The sequence below is a fragment of the Mesocricetus auratus genome, unplaced genomic scaffold, assembly GCF_017639785.1.
Source record: "Mesocricetus auratus isolate SY011 unplaced genomic scaffold, BCM_Maur_2.0 Super-Scaffold_100691, whole genome shotgun sequence".
Classification (NCBI taxonomy): domain Eukaryota; kingdom Metazoa; phylum Chordata; class Mammalia; order Rodentia; family Cricetidae; genus Mesocricetus; species Mesocricetus auratus.
Genome location: NW_024429267.1, coordinates 41,291,623 through 41,312,352, shown reverse-complemented (window position 1 = coordinate 41,312,352; position 20,730 = coordinate 41,291,623). Strand labels below are relative to the sequence as shown.

The 20,730-nt window shown below is 49.7% G+C and overlaps 1 protein-coding gene across 1 annotated transcript in view; it reads right to left on the bottom strand.

Moving 5' to 3' along the window:
- Slco2a1 (solute carrier organic anion transporter family member 2A1) overlaps window positions 1-20,730 on the bottom strand; it is a 70,102-nt gene that overhangs the window by 4,462 nt on the left and 44,910 nt on the right. Inside the window, exons 4-12 of the mRNA XM_005072032.4 lie at window positions 16,300-16,527; window positions 15,189-15,287; window positions 13,492-13,628; window positions 11,134-11,209; window positions 10,451-10,615; window positions 9,199-9,388; window positions 7,418-7,583; window positions 5,069-5,232; window positions 970-1,034 (exon numbers count right to left, since the gene is read on the bottom strand). Of these exons, the coding sequence (XP_005072089.1) occupies window positions 970-1,034; window positions 5,069-5,232; window positions 7,418-7,583; window positions 9,199-9,388; window positions 10,451-10,615; window positions 11,134-11,209; window positions 13,492-13,628; window positions 15,189-15,287; window positions 16,300-16,527 (1,290 nt within the window). The remainder of the gene's footprint in view (window positions 1-969; window positions 1,035-5,068; window positions 5,233-7,417; window positions 7,584-9,198; window positions 9,389-10,450; window positions 10,616-11,133; window positions 11,210-13,491; window positions 13,629-15,188; window positions 15,288-16,299; window positions 16,528-20,730) is intronic.

Below are 20,730 nucleotides of genomic sequence, written 5' to 3'. Positions count from 1 at the left end.
GCCCAGCTGGCCTCCGGAGGGATGATAGATAGCACATACTGGAAGGATAATGAATGTGACCTGTACTCCTGCTTAATAACGCACAAGAGGCTCCATATAGGTTTCAGTGCTAAGGCAGGAAGGTGCACATTTATAGTAACTAAGTCCTTCTGGCTGGAGTCTCCAAATCCAAATCCGCACCCCACCCCTCACCCCTGCACACACTTTTTAGTCCAAAGATCCTCTGTTGAATTTAATCTCTTTCCTTCTGTTCACCCAACAGAGCAAGACCTCCACATTAGTGCCTTGTGTTCAGTCTCACGCACACACGTGTCAAAGGTGTCAAAGGCAGCACAGAGTAGGAAGGCTGGGACAGCACCTGCAATGTGTCCCCTCACCCACAGTCCCTGTACTCAGGGAAAGCCAGGTGCCTCCTGCTCTCATGAGAGCTCTCTCTCCCTGTCGGTCTCTGCTGATCGTGTGTGTGTGTGTGTGTGTGTGTGTGTGTGTGTGTGTGTGTGTGTGTGTGAGTGTTGAGATGGGGAGCGCCAGGCTGCTTGAAGACAGACAGGGTTCATAGACAGAGGATCCCCTGACAGAATAGACATTTGCTGAACCGTGGCAGAGGAGTGAAGTCTGGAAAATGGGAAGAGAGCCAAGACTCAGCTCAGAAACTGCTCTGTCTGGGGCAGGAATGCAAGGTTTTGTTTCCTAGGGCGGATTCTTGGAGAAGGTTTAAAAATACCTGCTTTTAACTCCGTATTCAGTGTTCTCAGCTATGCCCTTTTTTCTTATTCTCACATACTTCAGTTTTGATTGAATGCCATAGACGAACTCTTTCCCGATCTCAAGCAATTAGGCGACCTGTCCCTGTCGGGGTTTGGTACCTGCTGTGGGTTCTGTCTAGCCGACCCTGCCCTGCCCCCCATAGCCTTTCGATGCCCATGGTCCAGGGCCTCTACTCCAGAAGGAAAGGTCATAGTTACCTACCCAGCAAGCGCATCAGCAAGAACTGTACCCCGATGGCAAATGACTTTTCATCTTGGTTCACCACACTGAAAAGGAAAACAGGAAATCAGCACTGGGAGGACTCTGGGCTGCAGCATCACCTGGAGGGAGTGGGGTGTGAGGAACAGACAGCTCAGAACAGGTCGGAGCCAGTCCTCCTGTAGTCTGATCAGGCATTGGATGGTGAGCTTCACCTGGCTAAAGCCTCCTGTTACCCAGGGCTCTGAAAGCACTGAGGTGACAGTAGTGGCATCACCTAAGCTAACTAGTATTCGAACTACAGACTCTCAGCCTGACATTTATTCAAGACACACTGTGTTCCTGGAGAGCTGGATGTAAAAACTTGAGTCCAAGAACCAATGGTCTGTGTTGTTTTCAGGGCCTTCCGGAGACTGCCTGGAGAGAAAGTAGGCAAGAGAGACAGGGAGCCGACAGGAATTTCTGGCCGGATGCTTAGGCAGCAGGTCTGAACAACACCCATAGAGTGTCTTGTACCAGGAAAAGAGGGCGCTGAGATCTCAGCTTCTGTGCAGCTCTGAAAAAATTCCTTGCCCTGGGCTAGCTTTGTGAGGTATGACTTCAGCAGCTGTATAGGATGCCACCCCCAGAAAGGCTTTAGTTTATGTATGACTTGAAATTCTTATTAATTCACAAGTCAACGGCTTTACAATTTCATTTTCACCAGGTCCTGTCGCTTTTGCACGTGGTCCTCCCTTCCACCCTTTCTTTTTCAAGAGGGAGAAGGTGGCACCAGGTAAAGAGGTTCGGTTCTGCCTTGAGAGCCCCCTCCTCAGCTGGAGAGTGGAAAGAGGGGGGACATCGCACACACAGGGCGGGGAGTCCAGGGCAATGGTGGAAGCACCTGCTGTGTGACCAGACTCTGACCTCGCCAGGCTTTCAGCACACATTCACCAGGGTAGGTGATTGCCATTTGGAAAAGGATTCAGAGCTGAGGGGACAGTGAGGATGAGGACTCCACAGTGACCTCCAGATCACTGCGGGTGTTTTACACCTGCCACCAAAGTCGGTCAGCAAATGACAGACATCCCCAGAGGGATGACCCAGTGAAGGGATGCTCTTCGGGGTACAAGTGGGAGAAAGAGGCACCATCTTGGGTAGCCTAGTGGACAGTGCCTGGTACCCTGACTGAATGGAGGTTCTTTCCCTTGTGTCTACAATGACCTTCAATGGCCCAATCTATAATGGATGCCTAATCTTCAAGAACAACTTACGGACCTGGAATCATCTGGGACACAGACCCCTTGGTGCATCCATGAGGATGTATCCAGAAAGGTTTGGTTAAATTTGGAAGACCTACCCTGAATGTTCATGGTGTCTTTTAATAGTGTGGGGTCCTGGACTGAATGGAAAGACAAAGGCGAACTTCATATCAGTGTTCATTTTCTGACTACTCCACATTTAGACCACTCTTGCCATCATGCCTCCCCTGCCATGATGGACTGTATCCTTGGCCAGGGAGCCAAGGTAAGACCTTCCTTCCTTAAGTTGCTTTTGCCAGACATTTTGTCTCAGCAACAGGAAAAATAATGCATTGCTCCCTTGTCTTTGTCCTTCACCTGGACAAATGGATCCCTTTGTGTTTTAACTTAGTAAGACTCGGACACCCCAGTTTGGCTATTGACCAAGCTCCCAGACCCCTTCTAGGTGCTTCCCCATCTATCCCTGAGTTAATCCTGGGTTTCTGACCACTCTTTCTCATTGTCAGCTGACCTCTGCTCCCAGGCTGCAATCTGGGGCCTGGTTTGAACCAGGACTAATAACTAACAATTGGGGCATTTGCCAAGTTACCTTAAGTTAGCAAAAGCTAGTGCCTGTGCAAGATGGGAACCCCACTGGAGTACCCCAGGGGCCGTCTTTTCCCCAGTGGATGTATCTTTAAACCACCTTGGGGTCCTGGACCCTCCTCTCTCATTCTACTCTAGACCAGCCAGTCTTGAACTGATGCTGGTCTCCACAACTCAGGGAGGTGCTTGATAGGGATCGAATTGCCTATCAGATTCCCTTCCCTTGCTCTCTCCTCTTCAGGGCCTCACGCAGGGTTATGTCATCGTCAGAAGGTAGGGCCAGAGCCTACCTAACCCAGCAGGAAAGAAGGGAACCCCACTGAAGTGCAGGGTCAGTCCTTGGGGAACACAGGGTGGGGGCAGTAAGGAAGAAGGTGACAGGATTTGGGGGGCGGCATCATGCTGCCAGCTCTGAGCATTCATACCCATCCTTACTGAGATAATAAGGTCCTGACTGCTGCCTTTGGGCCATTTCCCTGGGCTGGGGTTGCAGGGAGCAGCCTTGAGGCATGAGTTGGAGCTTGCTCTTGGCTCACGGTCTAAGCAGCGGCTCTCTCAAGCTCAGCGTTCCAGTGCTGGAACGTAAGCCTACTGCACACAGAGCACACGTTTGGATCTGTGTGCCATCTCTGACAGATCTGGAGGACAAGGATAATCGATACAACTTCAGGGGACAGGCTGCTCTCTGCTGTAATGATATCTTTTGTTTTTAACACAAGGATTCCTTATCATCTGCCAGCACCACTGAAATAGTGAGAGTGACAGGGTCTTGGCAGCTTGTGGGCTAACTTGACTGAGAACTGACTTGGATAGGGTAAAATACTAGCAGCCGCTTTATTCTCCCCTAGTGCTGGAGCTCACATCCAGGGCTCTGCACATTGAGCAAGTGCTCTGTCACTAAATTACATGCTTGGCATAGCATCTGGTCCTCCCTCATCTCTTAACCTTCTGGGGAAAATAGGTCTAAAGTAATATGGAGAAAACCACCTCCTACCTCCTTTTTGAGGTAGTATAGTGGTTCTCAACCTTCCTAATGTCGTGACCCTTTAATACAGTTTCCTCATGTTGTGGTGACCCCCAACCATAAAATTATTTTCATTGCTGTTTCATAACTGTAATTTTGCTACTATTATAAATCATAACATAAATGTCTGGGTTTTCTCATGGTCTCAAGTGAACCCTGTGAAAAGCTCATTCAGCTCTGGAAGGGGTTGAAACCCCCAGGTTGAGAACCACTGAGGTAGGTTCTCATGTCGCTTGGTCTGGTCTCTAACTTACTAGGTAGGCAAGGGTGACCATGAACCCCTGACCCCCCAGCTTTTGCCTCCCAAGTCCTAGGTTTATAGGAGACACAGCCACACCCTGCAGAACACCTGTTTACAAAGCCATTAACCCTGTAATACTGACACTAACACTTGGAGGTGGGGATCACAGTTGTCCTTCCCTAATCAAGGAAATTGAGCCTTGTGAGATCACACAACACCCAAGGACACTCAGGTAGTATGATGCAGAGACTTTGAATCTGACAGGGAGTTTCCAGTCTGTGTTTCTCGTCTCGGCTTTCCAAGTAAGCAGATGGGGACGGGTGGTACGGAGGACCAGGAGGCGGGCAGGAGGCAGTCAGGTGAACCTGGCTGTGATATATTTCCTTTTTTTTCCCTCCTTGGTACAATGAGGCAAAGGAGAAGCACCCACTATAAAAACCTTAGAGGTGCTCGATTGTCAGCTGCAGCTGGATACCTCCCTGTCCCTGGTCAGCATGGCTCTTCCAACCTGAGCACTGGGTCTATAGACTCCTGTGATTTTCTCATTTTCAGCCTTTCCCACAGCTTTCACTCCACTTCTGGAACTTTCCTCAGTTTCTAACTTGCTATTTGTACATCCAGCTGATTTCTCCTCTGTCTCCTTGGTTCTTTTAAGATGGAAAAACAAATGAATCTGTATGCATAGCCTGTCTTTAACCCGAGGCTCAGCCTTTTGACAGTTCTGCTATCCTGGGCTATGACTTAAATTCCCATGAATAGAACGGAGGTGCCAACAGGGCCTGTCCCTCATGGGTGCTGGGGGCCTGAGAGAGGCCACCTTATGAGGAGGAGCTCCTCCTGGAACCAGGAACACCTGCCGTTAGCATACTCTGTTGCCTTGTCAACACTGAAGACTGCTGTTAAGACCCCCCAGGGCCAGGAGAGGGAGGAGAGACTATAAGTGGAAGACAGGATGTAACATCAAAGGGAGGGTGGAGAAGCAGCCGCCAGAGACTTGGAGGCACCACTCACCGGAGAACCATCATGTAGAGAGGGTTGTGGGAGACGCAGGCGATGAACGCCACAAAGGAGATGAGAAAGATGGAGGGCAGCAGGAAGTGTGCACAGGGCATGGGGCACGAGCCTGTCTTCGCTGACGCAGATCCTCCAGTCACGCAGCTGCAGTTCAAATAGCTCTTGAAGGAAAACAGGAGGGGGTCTGTCATGATTTCACCTCCACGTGTTTCAAACATCCACACAGGCGCTTGCCACAGACTCCCACCAGCATGAACCCCTTTGCCCTTCAGTCCCCAGGGAAGGAGGGGAAGCCTGGATTCGAAGACTGAGAGGCCAAGTGAGGGTTCTAGAGTGCTCCGTGGGGTGCCACCTCTCTCCCGGTTTGGGTATTAGAAACAATCTTCACCAAGAGTCTAGCATGGGCTAAACTCCTGCAGTCTCTCCCACATCCAGATGCCCAAGGTTCCCACCACCAGGCAAAGTCCCTTCAGCTAGGAGCCTGAAGTCTGGGAGAGCTCTCCTCTGGGCCCAGCCAACTATGGTGGCTGTGCAAGTTGTTATGGGAGAAGATATACTCAGGGAAACAACGGAGTCATTTGAACCCCCCTGCAGCACTTCTCACCTAGGAGGCTTCCTTTGGCCTAAGAGGGGACTCCAGAGGAGGCCCCTGCCTTGTAATTCTATATGGCTCAGTACCATCATACAACTCATTTGGTGGCCACTGTTCATCATTTGGTGTCCACTGCTCATTTGATCATCTTTACCTTCCCCTTACAGTGGCTGATGGCCCAGCCTGTGATGACGTCAGTGTCGTAGCTGTCATGGAGCTAGGTGAACTAGTTGGCTGGGATGCTTCCCTCTGTCAGTGAGCCCGTGCTCCTATCCACCTTGGCTTTCAAGCTCAGAAGTTTACAATGCACAATATTGCTGCTAACCTCCCTCGCTCTGGATTTTAAACTATCAAGACTTTTCCCCCTTATAATTTATTATTTTTTCCTTGATATCACGGTAATGGATTTTATCTTGATGTGTTTGTGCTGTTATTGGAAGCTTGTCAAGATTATTTCTGGAAGTAGATGAGTCAGAGGTAAGTAAATAAAGATAAGAAAACCACAGAAGCCACTACTCTTCCAGTTAGAAGGTAAATTAAGGGACCATCTTGTCTTAGCTCCTCACCCTTCTCTGTCTGAGAGCCACGTGCCTTTGCCCGTAGAGGCAGCTGGGGAAGCAGCCTTGTCCTGTCTCCTCAGAAGAGGCGATACGGGGGAGCCAGCCTGGCCCATGGCTTCCACACAAGTGCATTCTTCCTATCGGTGCATCCTACAGCAATGGCGTAGACTTCCCATTGCTCTCACTGGGGGAAGATCGTCTACTTCCTAAGCTTGGCTTGCCCAGCCCTGCCTGCCCAGCCCTGGGCCTGCCTGGCCCTGCTAGCTGTGACACGCCTCTTAACTCCCACCTGGGCTTTGCACCTAGCTTCCCTTACCTGCAATGAGCTTCAGATTTCTGTAGGTTTCCTCTGCTGGTGGCTCAGGTGTAAGTCATCTCCGAAAGTCCCCCAGATACTCTCTGTGCTGTGAAGTGTCTTCCCCTTTCACCCCAGCATTTATCATGTGCATTTATTGGACTGAACGTAAACAGTGAGACCGGCGCTGTGTGTCATAGGCTCTTCCTCAGCATGGTGGCTACACTCAGTGTGCTCTGTCTCTTGACTAAGGAGTCATTTGCTGATGGATGAACCTGAAAGGCCCAGGGCCACTGTCCTCACAGATTGATGGGGTCACTGTCCTTACAGATTGATGCATGAGGCCCCTGTAAATTGCCCAAGAAGGAGACATGTGGTCTTGAACACCAGGTGAGGCAGAGTTTTGATTTCTAATCCCAGATTTGCTTTTAAATAGCTTTGTGGCTTCAGGCCAGCTCTGTGGCACCCCTAGGAGCTGAGGGGTCAAAGCAAAGGCACTTGACTGCTGCTCCCTGCACTGACCTTTCGGGTGCACGTCACAGGGTCCCTCTGCTCCCAGCCCATGTGACCCTGCAACATGGCCTGAACCCAGAACCCAGAAGTGCCCCCAGGGAGCCATCAGTATCAGTCATAAGTCTCCATTGAGGGCAAAAACTTTTACTTGTTTCAGTTGTTTTGCCAAGGCCCCAAGAATGAACTTGTTGGTCATGGGCCAATCTCTAATTGATTCTGGGCTGCAGGCATGTGGTCATGACCCTGGGGCATGGAAGGTGGAGAGAGGGCAGAGGAGGCTAGGATACTGATATTGAGTACCAGAGCCAAGGAACAGTTCTTGAGGTTACACCCCGATCCCCGAAGCTCCACATGGGTCTATCTGTCCCTGTGACCCTCGTCCTTACCGGTTGCTTGGAAGCTGCTGAGCTCATGTTGACGCTGCTGCACCCGGCATGGCAAGGGGAGAGGTACTCGACTCCATTGTCTCCGCAGACTGGGTGGAAAATGGAATCTGGGCACAAGCAATCCCTGAGACAGGCAGGAGGCTGTGGATGTATAGAACTTGATGTGCTGCCAGAGAAACAGGAAGCGAGGAATCAAACAAAGCGAGGCCAAGAAACAGCACTATATCCAGCCCAGCACGAGTTCCTGGCCTGGCTGATGTGCCTGCATGTCTCTGTTTGTTTTGGGCCAGTGCCACCCAAGGATCTGAACTGAGTGCATGGGAGCCAGTTGTGAATCTGCCACTGTTTTGGAAATCATGGCTCTTCCCATTTATTGTGACACCTGGAGCCCAAACCCATCAAATACTCAGTTGGAAAGGTCTAGCCAGCAAACCCCAATGCCACTGTCAGGATCAAAATGACCAACTGATTGAGACTCTGTTGAAAGAAATGGTTGATGCCCCAGTAATGTCATTGGTAATACTTGCCTTCTCCCATCTTCCAGCTAGGTTCTGGCTAAACGCAGTGACTGGGACCTTCGGAGGAACCTGGGGTTCTCATTGACTGCTCATCTCCTGAATCAATATGGGCTTGCTGATCTGGGTCTCCCTAGTCCCTTCCCCATCCTAGCCAGAACTTCATCAAAGTGGATTTCAATGGCTCTTACTGATCTTCTTTGGGGACATTGTGACAGGGACTGACAAACCACAGCTGAGTAGTGCATTAATGAAACCATTCCAGTGGCTGTTAGCATTTATGGGCTAACATAATGGAAGAGGCTCTTCATGAACAGTCACCCCAGCAAGCCTAGAACCAATTATACTTCTTATGCAGATAAGAAAATGATAGCCTAAGTAGATAATGTCCCCATAGCAACAAAGAACATCATACCTGGAACTCAGGCCAAACTCCCAGTGAAAACACCCAAAAGAAGGCCCAAAAGCTTTTAGGCTTCTCTGGGTCCACAGTCAGCCTGCATAAGAGTGGTGAATCCCCCATGCTAAGGAACATTCCCTTCCTTTGTCACCCCTCCCCTCCCTCACCTATCAAATACAGAGGTCATCTCAAACTATTCTTTTGACTTTTTGCCTGATGCTGTTGCTATATTTGGAGATGTAGCTCTCTATGAGAAATAGAACACATGGGGCCTAAAAGGTTCTGAGTCTCTGAATCTTCAAACTCCTTAGGCTAAGTCCTAAAGAAAAGGTTGCATGGCCTTTACTGGAGCTTGGGGTGGGGGATGGGCATGTTCCTTGCTCACAGGGCTGCAACACCTTTTCTGAAGGCGAAGCTTGACTCTAAACGCATGCTTCATGCAAACAGACTGGCATTTTGACCTGCCCTTTGCCTCCCCTGTCCCACTTTCATTGCTTATCTCGAGATCTTTTCAAGGGTTCTCTCCTCTTTCTTCCACAGCTCAGCAAGGCTCTAACTCTAGTTGGCCCAGAGCTGGCAGTAACCATGACTTATTTCTTGGTTCCTAGAGTTCAGGCTCATTCAGAAACCAAAGTGATTCGTTTCTGATGCTTCTTACAAAACAAAACCCTAACCATGACCACCAGCTGGTCTCGTCTCATAATGGAACACGCTATTTGAGACCTGGTTTTCTGTGTTAGCATGTGAGAGATCAGATCCAAATGAAGAGGATGAAAGAGGTAAATGAGGCAGAAAAGAAAGACACACAGTGGTTGGTTTCAGGCTGCGGTTACAAGGGGGAATCTCTGCATCTCTTAGTGCATTACCTGGGCGGGTAGACTTCAGCCACAGTTGGGGTGGAACACCCCATAAAGAAGAGAGGGGCACAGAGGATTGTGGAGATGGTCATGATGGTGGCAGCCACTCGGGGGATGATTTGCAAAGAGAAAACGAAACGTTTCATGAGGATTCCTCCAAACAGCATCCCCAAGGCAGCAGCAGGAAGGTTTACAGCACCTAGGAGAGAAGGGAAGGGGCTGGATGCATGGCCTGTGAGCCTTGAGCTGTACCACCCCCAAGGAGCACGGCTTCATAAAGGAACACTGGGTATACTCAGGTGCAAGGGTAGTGGCTGACTACCAAGTATCGATAACTACTGTGTGTTGGCTGGGCACTGAGAATTTCTTTCACCAAAGGGTTGACTTGCCCGATTAAAGAAGGAAGAAGCAGTCAACTTTTGACACCTATAATCCTAGCACTTGGGAAGCAGAGGCAAGAGGACCAGGAATTCAAGGTCATCCTCACCTACCTACCAAGTTTGGAATTAGCCTGGGCTAATTGAAAACAAGACGATGACAATAAGGATAAGGAAGTAGATCATTCTTGGGTGGTAACCCCTGGTTCAAGACTGAAGGGGAGAGAAATGATGTCATACTAAAGCCTACACCAGAGCTCAGTGAGTGCAGGGAGGCATCATCACATCTCATGCCCTGATTATCTTGTCAAATCTATGTGTGTGGTCAAGTTCACCTATGGATTGGGCTCAGTCATTCACCTAGGCATTCGGTGGAACCCCCATCGGTGGTCCTTCGCATCTACTGCAAGACGATTGAGCGCCACCTCATAGGTTCTGTGGTCATTAATCTGGGTGGGGCTGAGCATCTGCACTGTCATTGTGTAAAGGAACCTGACGTGTTAGGTTGAGACCCAAATTCCTGGAGAAGGGAACCCCTTAAGAGGCGTTTTGTATGTCTCAAGCTCCATGTTCCGTCTCTCCTCTGTTGTCCCTGATAAGGTCAGTTGGGAGGCTATCAGATCCCCACCCTCTTGATGGGAAGGAAAGCAGCCCCCAGTCTCTACCCACTCCTGAAGAGAAGAATGGGAGGCCCAGAAACCTGCCAAAAACATTCTGGATTGCCAACCAGGAAAAATGTTCTTAAAGTTCTTTCTTGGACAAGCCTTCCTGTTTCCTGTCTGTGTCTGGTTTGACCCCTGGTTATCCCTGGTTGAACTGCACAGTACCCAACTCCTCCCCAGGGGAGCACCACCCAGGCCCTGCAGCAGCACCCTCTGACACACCGATGAGGAAGTTGGCATAGGCTGCTGAGGCGCCATACTGCTTCTCCAGGAACTTGTTGAGGAATGTAGAGAGGCCAGCGATGACGGAGGAGAAGGTACACTGAGCCAGGACCACCAGAACGAAGAGTGGGTTTATCAGCAGCTTGAGGAAGATGCGGGGGAACCCTGCAGGTAGATGGCTGTCAGGGGACAGGCCTTGGGAAGAGCATCACAGGCTTCCTAGAGCCTTGCCACCGCCCTGACTTGTCCCCTGGGCAAGCTTTCTCTCTTTCTCAGGGTAGGATTAGAGGCCTCCAGACTCACAACAGTCATCCCAGGGGCATACGGTCCTTGGATCCCCACTCACCACACTTGTGGTCTGACTAAGATGATGCTGGTGTTGGGTAGCTAGAGACAGGGCTCACACTGGGAAAGGTCTCCTCCCACAACTGCCACCTCTGCAGGAAGTGAAGGGGAGAGACTGGAAGTGGAGGCTTGGGGCGGGGACTGCTCTGCCTGAATTAGGGGCTGCTGGTACCTGTAAAGACCCAGCCACCAGGACCACTGGCAGAAGCCCTCTGAACTGAGGGGGTGCCTGGGAGGTGAGGCAGTCACAGATCTTGTTTCTTGTCGCCCTTTACCCTGAACCTGGCCTCCTACCACCCAGAACCAGCCCACCCAAGGCTGCTAGGGCAGTCAGTTACGTTTAATGAAATCCATCAGGGAGCCTCTTGGCTTGTCCTCCTCCATCTTCATTGTTTCATCCGTGATAACAGACCTCTGAAGACAGCAAACATGGTGATGTTAATGGCCCATCCCTGAGCCCTTGACTCTCTGGACTCAGTGGCTCAAGGATCACATGTATGTATGGGAGGGCAGACCAGAGCTAATCCATGCCAATGCTTCCCACAGTACCCGTGGGCATGTTATTTCATCTGACTTTCCCATGACTGATGCCAAAAGCATCATCCTGGATCCTATCCCTTGTCTGTATGTCATAACTACACTGTGTCCCACATGCAGATTCCATGGCTGGCTGACTTCTAGGATAACAGGGGTCTCCAATGTCTGCCCTTTTCAGCTCTTTCTTTCTGTGTCCTCTCTAGGGTTAGCCCAAAGGTGAGTCCTGCTCCAGGCTCTGTCCTAACTGTTACCTGTGCCTTCTGGGCATATTACCTCAGTGCCCTTGCCAGCAGCTCCAGACAGAGGCCCCAGGTCTCTGAGTCACTGCATAGACATAGGCATGGGCTCTGCCATCTCTGCTATTAGGATCTTTTGGTGCTCCCATTAACTGAGCACCTGCTCTGCTCTGGGCAACATGTTCATCATTCCCCATGCATTGCCTGCTTGCACACAAATTCCTTCCCAGGCAGATTCTCTAATCACCCCCAAGAACTTTACAAGAGAGGATGCTTAGGAACAAGGCAACCTGTCTAAGATCATCTGACTAGCTTATGACTAGAATCGTCTTCAAGCACAGATCTGTCCAACTCACCCCATCAAAATATGCCACAAACTGTTGGGAGACATATTCTGTAAATATGTGTCTGATTGGCTTAAATAAAGCGCTGTTGCCCAATAGGGAAACAAAATAGATGGGACTAGGAGTCTAGGAGGATTCTGGGAATTGTAGTGAGGAGAGCTCTTGCCGGAGCAACGGGTGCTCAGGAGTACGTCCTCAAAAAGATAAGTTCTTATAAAATATATATTAGTAATTATGGGTTAATAATCAAATCAGAGCTGGCCAATAAGAAACCAACCAAACTGCCAACAGCTTCATAATTAATATAGTGTCTTGTGTGTTATTTGGGAGCTGAAAGCAGCAACAGGAACCAGATGGCGGGCAGGAAGACTAAACGTTACAATAACCTTTTAAATGCTTCCCTGGGATAAGCTCCAGGCCTCTACCCATGTCCCCTTTCCCACAGTGGGGCCCATTTCTGTCTCAAATCCCAGACACAAAGTATGAGTTCCAACCTAATTCACAACCAAATCTTTACATCACCCCTCCAGGAACAACCAGCCTGTCCTTTGCCCCATCGCTCTGATGGCCATTTCCCTGGCCCTTCTTGAGCCTCTCAGATCTCCAACTTCCATTCCTTCATGAACCCCAACCTCAGCACCTGTCATATTGTCACTAGGTGGCCGGAGAATGGCCCGTCACTACAGAGTCTGGAACTCACAGGAGAAAACATTAAGCATTTCAACCTCACATAAGGGCCCTAATCAGCCCCCTCTTTGCTGCTTCCCACTCTCAGCTTCCTACTTCCTTTCTCTAGCAGCTACGACCCTGCGGCACGTAACCCATCCTTTCACTGTACCTTCATGCCTCGGGCTCCCCTTCCCACTCCGGCTTTCAGCCTCAAACCTTAGGAAACTCTATTAAATGTAGAGGTCAACTGCGCCTCATCGCATGCTCATGTTGAGTGCGTGCGTGCGTGCGTGCGTGCGTGCGTGTGTGTGTGTGTGTGTGTGTGTGTGTGTGTGTGTTAATGTGCCGGCCAGAGAACAACCTTGGGTGTCATCCTTCAGGCACCAGCCATCTTGATTTTGATTTTTTTCAAGAAAAGGTCTTTAGGTGGCCTGGAGAGCCCCATGTGGGCTGGCTGTCTGGGAAGCTCCAGGGAATCCTCCCATTTCTCTGCTTCCCAGCACTGCGATGGTAATTGCACACCACCATGCTTGGCTTTTTTAGAAAGTGAGGCCGTGGGGATCAAGCTCTAGTCCTCACATCTGCATCCCTTTATGGACTGAGTTATCTCCCTATCCCCGCCCACAGTTCATTGTTATTGTTTCGTAACTCTTTATCCCTTCTTGGGAGAACCCAGGAGTTTCTAAACTAGGCTCCCTGGAGCCGCTCTGGTCTTTGAGATGACAGCATGGTACGAGAACACTGAGGGGTACCTCCTCTCAGTCTCTGATGAGCCCTGTGTCCGGAGACTTGTCATCATGTCACTCAGTTTGCTGGAGCAGCTGCAGCTTCCCCAGCTGTGTATTTTCCAACCCCGTGTCCTTCGCTTAAGCATCTACACCCACAGAGTCGTGGGCTCTGGGAAACTTACCTCTGCTCCTCTGGGCATTGCTCGAGGGAAGAAAAAAAAAGGCAAAGACGTAACAACTAAGAAGCCTGAAGAAATAAGCAGGCCCAGCCACCAGGCTCCGATCCATCGGGGGTCACCTGGGCTCAAGTTCACTGTCGCTGAAAAGAAGACAAAGGATGGAAGTGTCTGTTGGTTGAATGCGTGCAACTCAATTTCTGTGACTAGAAAGGGAAATTCAGTTCAAGGGGATTTCACTGACTTTCTTCTCATTATGGTGACAAGACACCCCATGATGTAGGACCCTGGTCACAATGCTGCCTCTCCAGGCCTTTCTGGTGGTCCCAGAGCACATGGAGCCCCTAGAAAATTCCCAGTGCCTACCCCCTCTTCTCACTGTGTTTCTTCGCTAGTTGTTGACGGGAATAATGGCAAAACGATGTGGTCTCCAGCGGGTTGGCATGGTTCGTGCACTGCACATTTTGCCCCCATCATCCTACTGCCTCCTTTAGCACGTCTGTGGGGTAAGAGTTACACACATCCGACTCCCTCTAGCCAATCAGGAAACCAAATCCTTGGTCCACTAGTCAATTTCAAACCTGTCTCCCTGGTACCCCTGTTGTGTCCAAATTCTGAACTCCAAATCAAAAGACCTGATCCGATGCAAAGGCAGAGCCTTTAATAAATTAACAAGTTAATTGTATTAACCTGGGTCATCCATCTGTTCAACATGGCAGGTGGAGTGAGAAGGACCCAGAGGGAGGACATTTATTGGGGTAGGGCAAGGGAATGTCTGGAGTCTGTGACAGTCTCAGGACTGGTGCACTTCTGCGCTTGGGCGACCTGTCTTGTGTTGATTGGCCAACTGGTTGCTATGGCCTATAGGCCTTCCCAGGGAAGTTGTTATGCTGCTACAGTAAAGCACATACAGAACCCGCCAGCTAATTTCTGATTGGTTCCTTGCCACATGAAGGGTATCTGACTTTCTAGTGACTGGAAGGTCGGGCAAGGTCAGGAGCTCAGCAAATGTTGCTGAGTCAGGGGTCTTTGTCTTGCTGGGTCTTTTCTTCGGCCTGTCATGGCTGCTAAAGCAGGGGGCTGGGTGAGGGTCTGGTCCCTTCACTCCAACCTCTACTCATAACCATTGAGCTCTATTACATGCTACTTCTGAGGATCCCTAAGAAAGGCAGGCCCATAATTCTTGGTTGCCTGGGGATATAGCCATCAACACAGTGGGTTGCCTGGCCTGCAAAAGAGGTCAAATGTTTCCCTGAACATATTCCCTATACGCCACCAAGAAACCTCCATTATGTTACTTGACATTAAACATGGACACAGAATCTTTCTTTTATTGAAGAAAGTGGCAGAATGATTTCCAATCATTCAGTGATGGGCATGGTCCAACATGGACCCATTGCTGGTTTCTCTAGGCAGCCAAGAGTAAGGAACTAAATCAGAAGCACCAGTAAAAGGTTGATAAGAACAGGAGGTGGTGCACGCCTTTAATCCCAGCACTTGGGAGGCAGAGGCAGGAGGATCTCTGTGAGTTTGAGGCCAGCCTGGTCTACAAAGTGAGTTCCAGGACAGCCTCCAAAGATACACAGAGAAACCCTGTCTCAAAAACAAAACAAGACAAAAACAAAAACAAACCCACAACAACAACAAAACAGAAAAGGGGGGGTGATGGTGACAAGAGCGAGGAGTGTCCTCTGCATACCCACCAGTGTCCACTCTGCCGTAGTCCACAAAGATCCTCAGCATGACTGAGCCCAGCAGGTACCCAAAAGCCGGTCCAAACACAGCGATAGCAAATAAGATGGCTGGGAATTGAAGCAAGGGATAAGGGGTTGAGGGGCATTGAGAATGTTCCGCAACTGAGGGAGATTCCTGTGCTAGCGCCCACTGTCCCTTGGGAATAATGACATGACATGCCTATGACACTTCCTACTGCATCTCCTGCAGATAAGGACCAGATGCCAAGGCTGGCAGAACCGAGCCTGCTGCTCCTCTGGCACCTGCCAGCGAGATCTCTTGACCTGCATTGTACCGGCTTCCACCGCATCTTAAAGATGCCAGGTCAGGGTGTGCTAGTGGGTAAAGCTGTGTACACAGTGCTGTTGGCTCTGGCAGGTAAAGGTGGAGTCAGAGATGTAATTTGTGACCTGAGGTCCTGGAAAGCTCAATGTGACTTTTTCTAAGGGAAGGAATCAAGCACCGGTTGGCCATCTGCTTCACACATGACAGCCTGTCCACAGCTCAGAGGAGTAGCGTATCACCCAGTGTGAGCCTGGAGAACTGGGTGATTCGTGGAGGATCAGCAGAGTGTCTAACCCATGGCCCAGAGGCCACATGGTCTGCTGGATAGTTATGAATGGGGCCCAATACAATTTTTTAAAATTTAAATTAGAAATGAGCTTGCCCAATACAAATTTTAAACTTACTTAAAACATGATGTGTTTTGTTGTTGTTACATTTCAAGAACTCAATTGCATGGTTCTCCGGAGTATGCTTGGTAGAACACAATGTCATGTTATCATGGCAAAGGCTCAAAACAGGGCTAAATGGTGACCTGCTCCTATAATCCCAAAGCACATGGTACACACAAAGAATCTTGGCTCTGTCCTCCAGGTGAGAGCCTGAAGACCTGGGCAAGCCACTCAAGGCTCATACAAGTGGAAGGAAACTGCTGGTGTGCAGAACAGATCTTTATCATCCACTATGTTGTGGGCCAAGAGGATCTTGGGGCCATTTCAGTCCCAGGAGCTTTGGAGGGCACCACATCAAGCCTTGAACCCCCCCTCCCCCATAGCCCTCTTAAAGCTGAAGACTCACAGATATACAGAGGTGAGTTGGTGGGCTCCGCAAAGTCGTCCACGTAGGAGATCCCAAATGGCTGAATGGGCACTGTCCCAATGCCGGCCAGCAGCTGAGCAATCACCATCAGGCCCCACATGCCACTGGTCTCTTTTTGGGTATCTGGCACAGTGCTGTGGCACTTACTGGGCGACAGGTTTGGCAAATGCTTCTGACAGAGGTTGGTCTGAAGGTGGCTGCTGTTTCCTGCAATGAGCACGCCCCCTGGTCACCACCACCCTGGCCTCCTGTTTCCACCATCTGCCCTCCAATCCTGCTCTTGTCCTGTCCTTTCTCCATACCCAAGTGGAAGGGAAGGAGGGCCAGGGAATAGGAGACCAGGACATGCTCCCTGAGGAGTGTTCCTCTGCTTGACGGACAGAAGGACGTACGGAGGCTGAGGTGCGAGCAAGGTGGACTGTGGCCTCTGCAGCAGAGCAGCTCTGCCCGGGATGTGGAAGGAGCATCCATTCCTCCTCCTCTGCGCTGCTGGCAGAGGGCTGAGCATGGTGGTTCAGTACTGCAGCCCCGGAGGAAAGCACCACCCACATAGGAGAATGGAGCCACAGTCAAAACCCAGAGTTCTAGTCAGCAGAAGACCATGTCACCGCCGGCCTAACCCTAACCCTAACCCTAACCCAGAGCTCTGGTCAGCAGAAGACCATGTCACCGCCGGCCTAACCCTAACCCTAACCCTAACCCTAACCCTACCCTAACCCTAACCCTAACCCTAACCCTAACCCTAACCCTAACCCTAACCCTAACCCTAACCCTAACCCAGAACTCTGGTCAGCAGAAGACCATGTCACCGCCAGCCTTGGCTCTGGTCTCCCCTGGGTCTTGATCCCCTAACCCTTCACTTCTGAATGATCTCACCATCGAAGGACTTGCTGCCTAAGATGTCTAGTGACCTGACCACACCTTGGTAGCTCCCCAGAATCATAGACTCTTAATGCTTCTTGGCCTTTTGGTTAAGATTAAGTGAAGAATCACGCATTCAGCAAACAAGGGGTTTGGGGACCCTCTCATATTACAGATTGGGGAGCTGGGCTGCACCCAGAAATCTTTCTTGAAGGGCTCCAGTCATCCCAGAACGACCTTTGGACGCCATGGTTCCTGTGGCTTGGACCTCACCAGGCTTGGCGGCTGCTTCCATGTCTCTGTTTTCAATTTGGTCCACACTAAACCATCAACATTGTTGGCTTTCTAAGGCCTTGAGGGGGTTGAGGGATCTTTTCCAGATTCCTTGTATTTCTGTCTCATTCTGGCCAATGGAAATCACTGACATCACCATTCTCACACTGTGGAATTTTCACAAACACTAATGGAATCAGTTTTATTCCTACTTAAGATTTTTTTGGAGGTGCTGTCCTGAGTTGGGGGGCCCAGAGCTCCCTGGAGAGGAAAGGTAAGGCATGAACTAAATGGTAGGACTGGGCTTTGTCCTCTCTACTGACCTTTCCTCTCCTGCCCAGGCCTCTTCTGGCCTAGCCCCATCACTGCTTGTTCTCAATGCTAGGGTCTGTACAAGACCCGCATGCAGACTTCCAGCAAAGGGGCTCTCTTTTCTGACCCAGAAAAAAAGAGGGGACCAAGGTCAAGTATTATAGGATTAAGTAGTATGTGAAGTTGTGTGTGGCAGTTCATCTGTAATCTTAGCACTCAAGGAGCTGAGGCAGAAGAATTACCAGTTAGAGGACAGCCTGGTCCACATAACATGCAAACCAAATTATTACTACCACTACTAACCAATGCTCATGGGTGGTGCAGGATACAGATGACTTTGACCCAGACAAGGGCCCATTATCTACTCAAGAATAGTTTAAAGGTCATCTGAAAACAAATGATAATACCAGGAGAGAAGTATAAAGACTGTCCCCGTGTCCATTTCAGCCACTGAAGGCCCGTGCCTGGATCTGAATGGCAGTGTGGGTGATATCTGCCTGTTGAAAAACACCTGCACCAAGATTCACTTCCACTTTAGTCTCTTGTTATCTGACTAGTGACCGTAAGAGGACCCTCTTCATGCAGATGACAGAGGGGCACAGGCATGATGCTTACATATTCTTCAACTCACCACTGCCCACAGGTTGCTAAAAAGGCAACCACAGTATTGCTTCACCAATCAAAACCAAAATGAGATAGCACTTAACACCCCACAGGATGGCTAGCACCAGAAAGCCAGAAAACAAGAAGTATTGGTGACAATACAGACACAGGGGACCCTGGTGCACTGCTCGTGAAGCACCAGCCACTCTGCAAAACAGGTTCAAAAACAGAATTACCAAATGACCCAGCAATTCCTTAATAATCAAAATCAGCAAAAGCAGAGGCTTGACGTCATCTTTATGCTCCCATATTTATGGCACCTTTATTGGCGAAAACCAAGAAGTAGAAGCAACCCAGCAAATAAGTCAAATATGGTGCATAGTATAGAATATCAGTCAGTCTAATAGTTATTAGCCTTCAGGACACCGTGTGCTAAGTGAAAGAAGCCAGACACAAAGCCACAAATCCTGTCTGACTCCATCGATAGGAGGCTTTTAAAGTGGTCAAACTCATAAAACCAGAGAGTGGAACGAGGTTGGCCAGTGGCTGGGGGAGAAGGGAATGAAGACTGTACAGTGGATTCAGATGAGAACTCTCTGGAGATGGGTAGCTGTGATGGCCGCACTTAGCAGCACCACCATCATCTTACAGTGCTGGCATCCCAAGTTTCATGTTACACATTTCACCACAATCAGAAAAAAAACAAAAAACAAACAAACAAAAACCTACTGCCCCGCATGCACCAGGAGACAGGGCAAAAGGCAAATGGGAAAGACAGGAAACTCAGAGTTTGGTGGTGGTGGTGGTGGTGGTGGTAGGGGGGTGGGGATTTGGAAAAGGGGCCTCTGAACAGTGGGAAGCCAGGGGTAGCTCAGCACTCAGAAGTGGGCGACACAAAGGCTTAGAAGTTTGAAGAGGTTGGTACGCAACACAGCTACCGCAGGCCCAGATTGCAGTCTGAGGAAACCCCCAGTCAGGTAAAGACCTTGACAGGGCAATGCAATAAAATTTGAAGGAGGGGGGCTGAGGGATAAGGCCTGTGTTCCAAAGGCTCTGATTGAAGGGTAGGGAGTCCCTCAGCCAGAACTGCCAAGAGCTCACACAGGTGAGGGTGCTGCTGTGTGATACAGGGCTGGGGCTTGTGGGGGCTCCACAGTTGAGTGAGTGTGAAAGCGTGCCCAAGGTCACACTGTAGCAGGAGGATGATGTGTGAAGGGACTTGAGGAACTCCCCGGGGAAACCAAGGGCCAGAAAGTAAGAGTTAATTCTAAGCACTACTTCCTGGTTTTGTCCATCTTTGTTATTTGACTAGACTCAAATTTATGAGAACATTGTTGCTGCCTTGGCTGACAAAAGCATTTTTTTGTGTGAGACATTTAATGGTCATTGAAGATCGTAAAAGCATTGACTGCCTTATTAAGTCTTCATGTGGCATGTTGCGTGGTATGCCAAAACCACAAAAATCCCCATGAAGCTTCACGCAATGAAGTGTCCAGCAGCCAGAGTCTCTGGGGATTGCTTCACTATTACTAGGTTAAAAAAATGTCAGCGTGCGGGTCAGAAATGCCTCCTATTCAAAGCAAATATAAAAAAAAATAATCAGCTGGCCGTAGCCCCATCCAAGTCTGCAAATTCTCCGTGGCTTTATTCTGTCTCCCACATTGATTCAAGAGGTCTCTGGAGAACATGGTTTTCCTCATGCCAGTTGTGAATGGGGCACAAGCCTACTTCAGAGCCTGCTCTGACACTTGTGAAAAGGAACAGTAGTCAGAGATGAGGAGGTGACTGATTCATTAAGTGCCTGACCTCTAAGCACGAAGACCTGATTTTGATCCCCAGAATTCATATGCAAAATCCAGCATAATGGCACATGCTTGTAATGCCAGTGATGAGGTGGGGATCGCTGGCCACCTAGCCTAGTCTAATTGGCAAGCTCAGGTCCCTGTGAGAGAATGTCTCATGCAAGATCTTAGGAACAAGCCAGGGACCACCTTGTAGTGGGTGGCCCTGGCTATCACACCCTGGGTGAGAATAGGATCTTCTTAGAATTTTAGATCATTAAATTCTTCTCTTCAAAAACCATCAGCATGAAGAGTGGGGAGGGCATCATGGAAGGTGACTGCAGAGGCAGGAAGAGGGAAAAAACAGGCCTTGGAGGGGACTTGGGCAGGTTCTCAACAGAGAGGATGACTGAGTATGTCACAGCTAGGCTGGCTTTCTGGGCTGTAGTCTCCCACTTCCTCCCTGGGGCAGAGTTCTCAGTCTTTTCCAGAGGCTTGTGCCCATGTAAGGGATCAATAAGCACCTCACCATTTCTCAAGTCATATTCGCTGGATGTTCACTGTGGCTTAGGAGATGCTC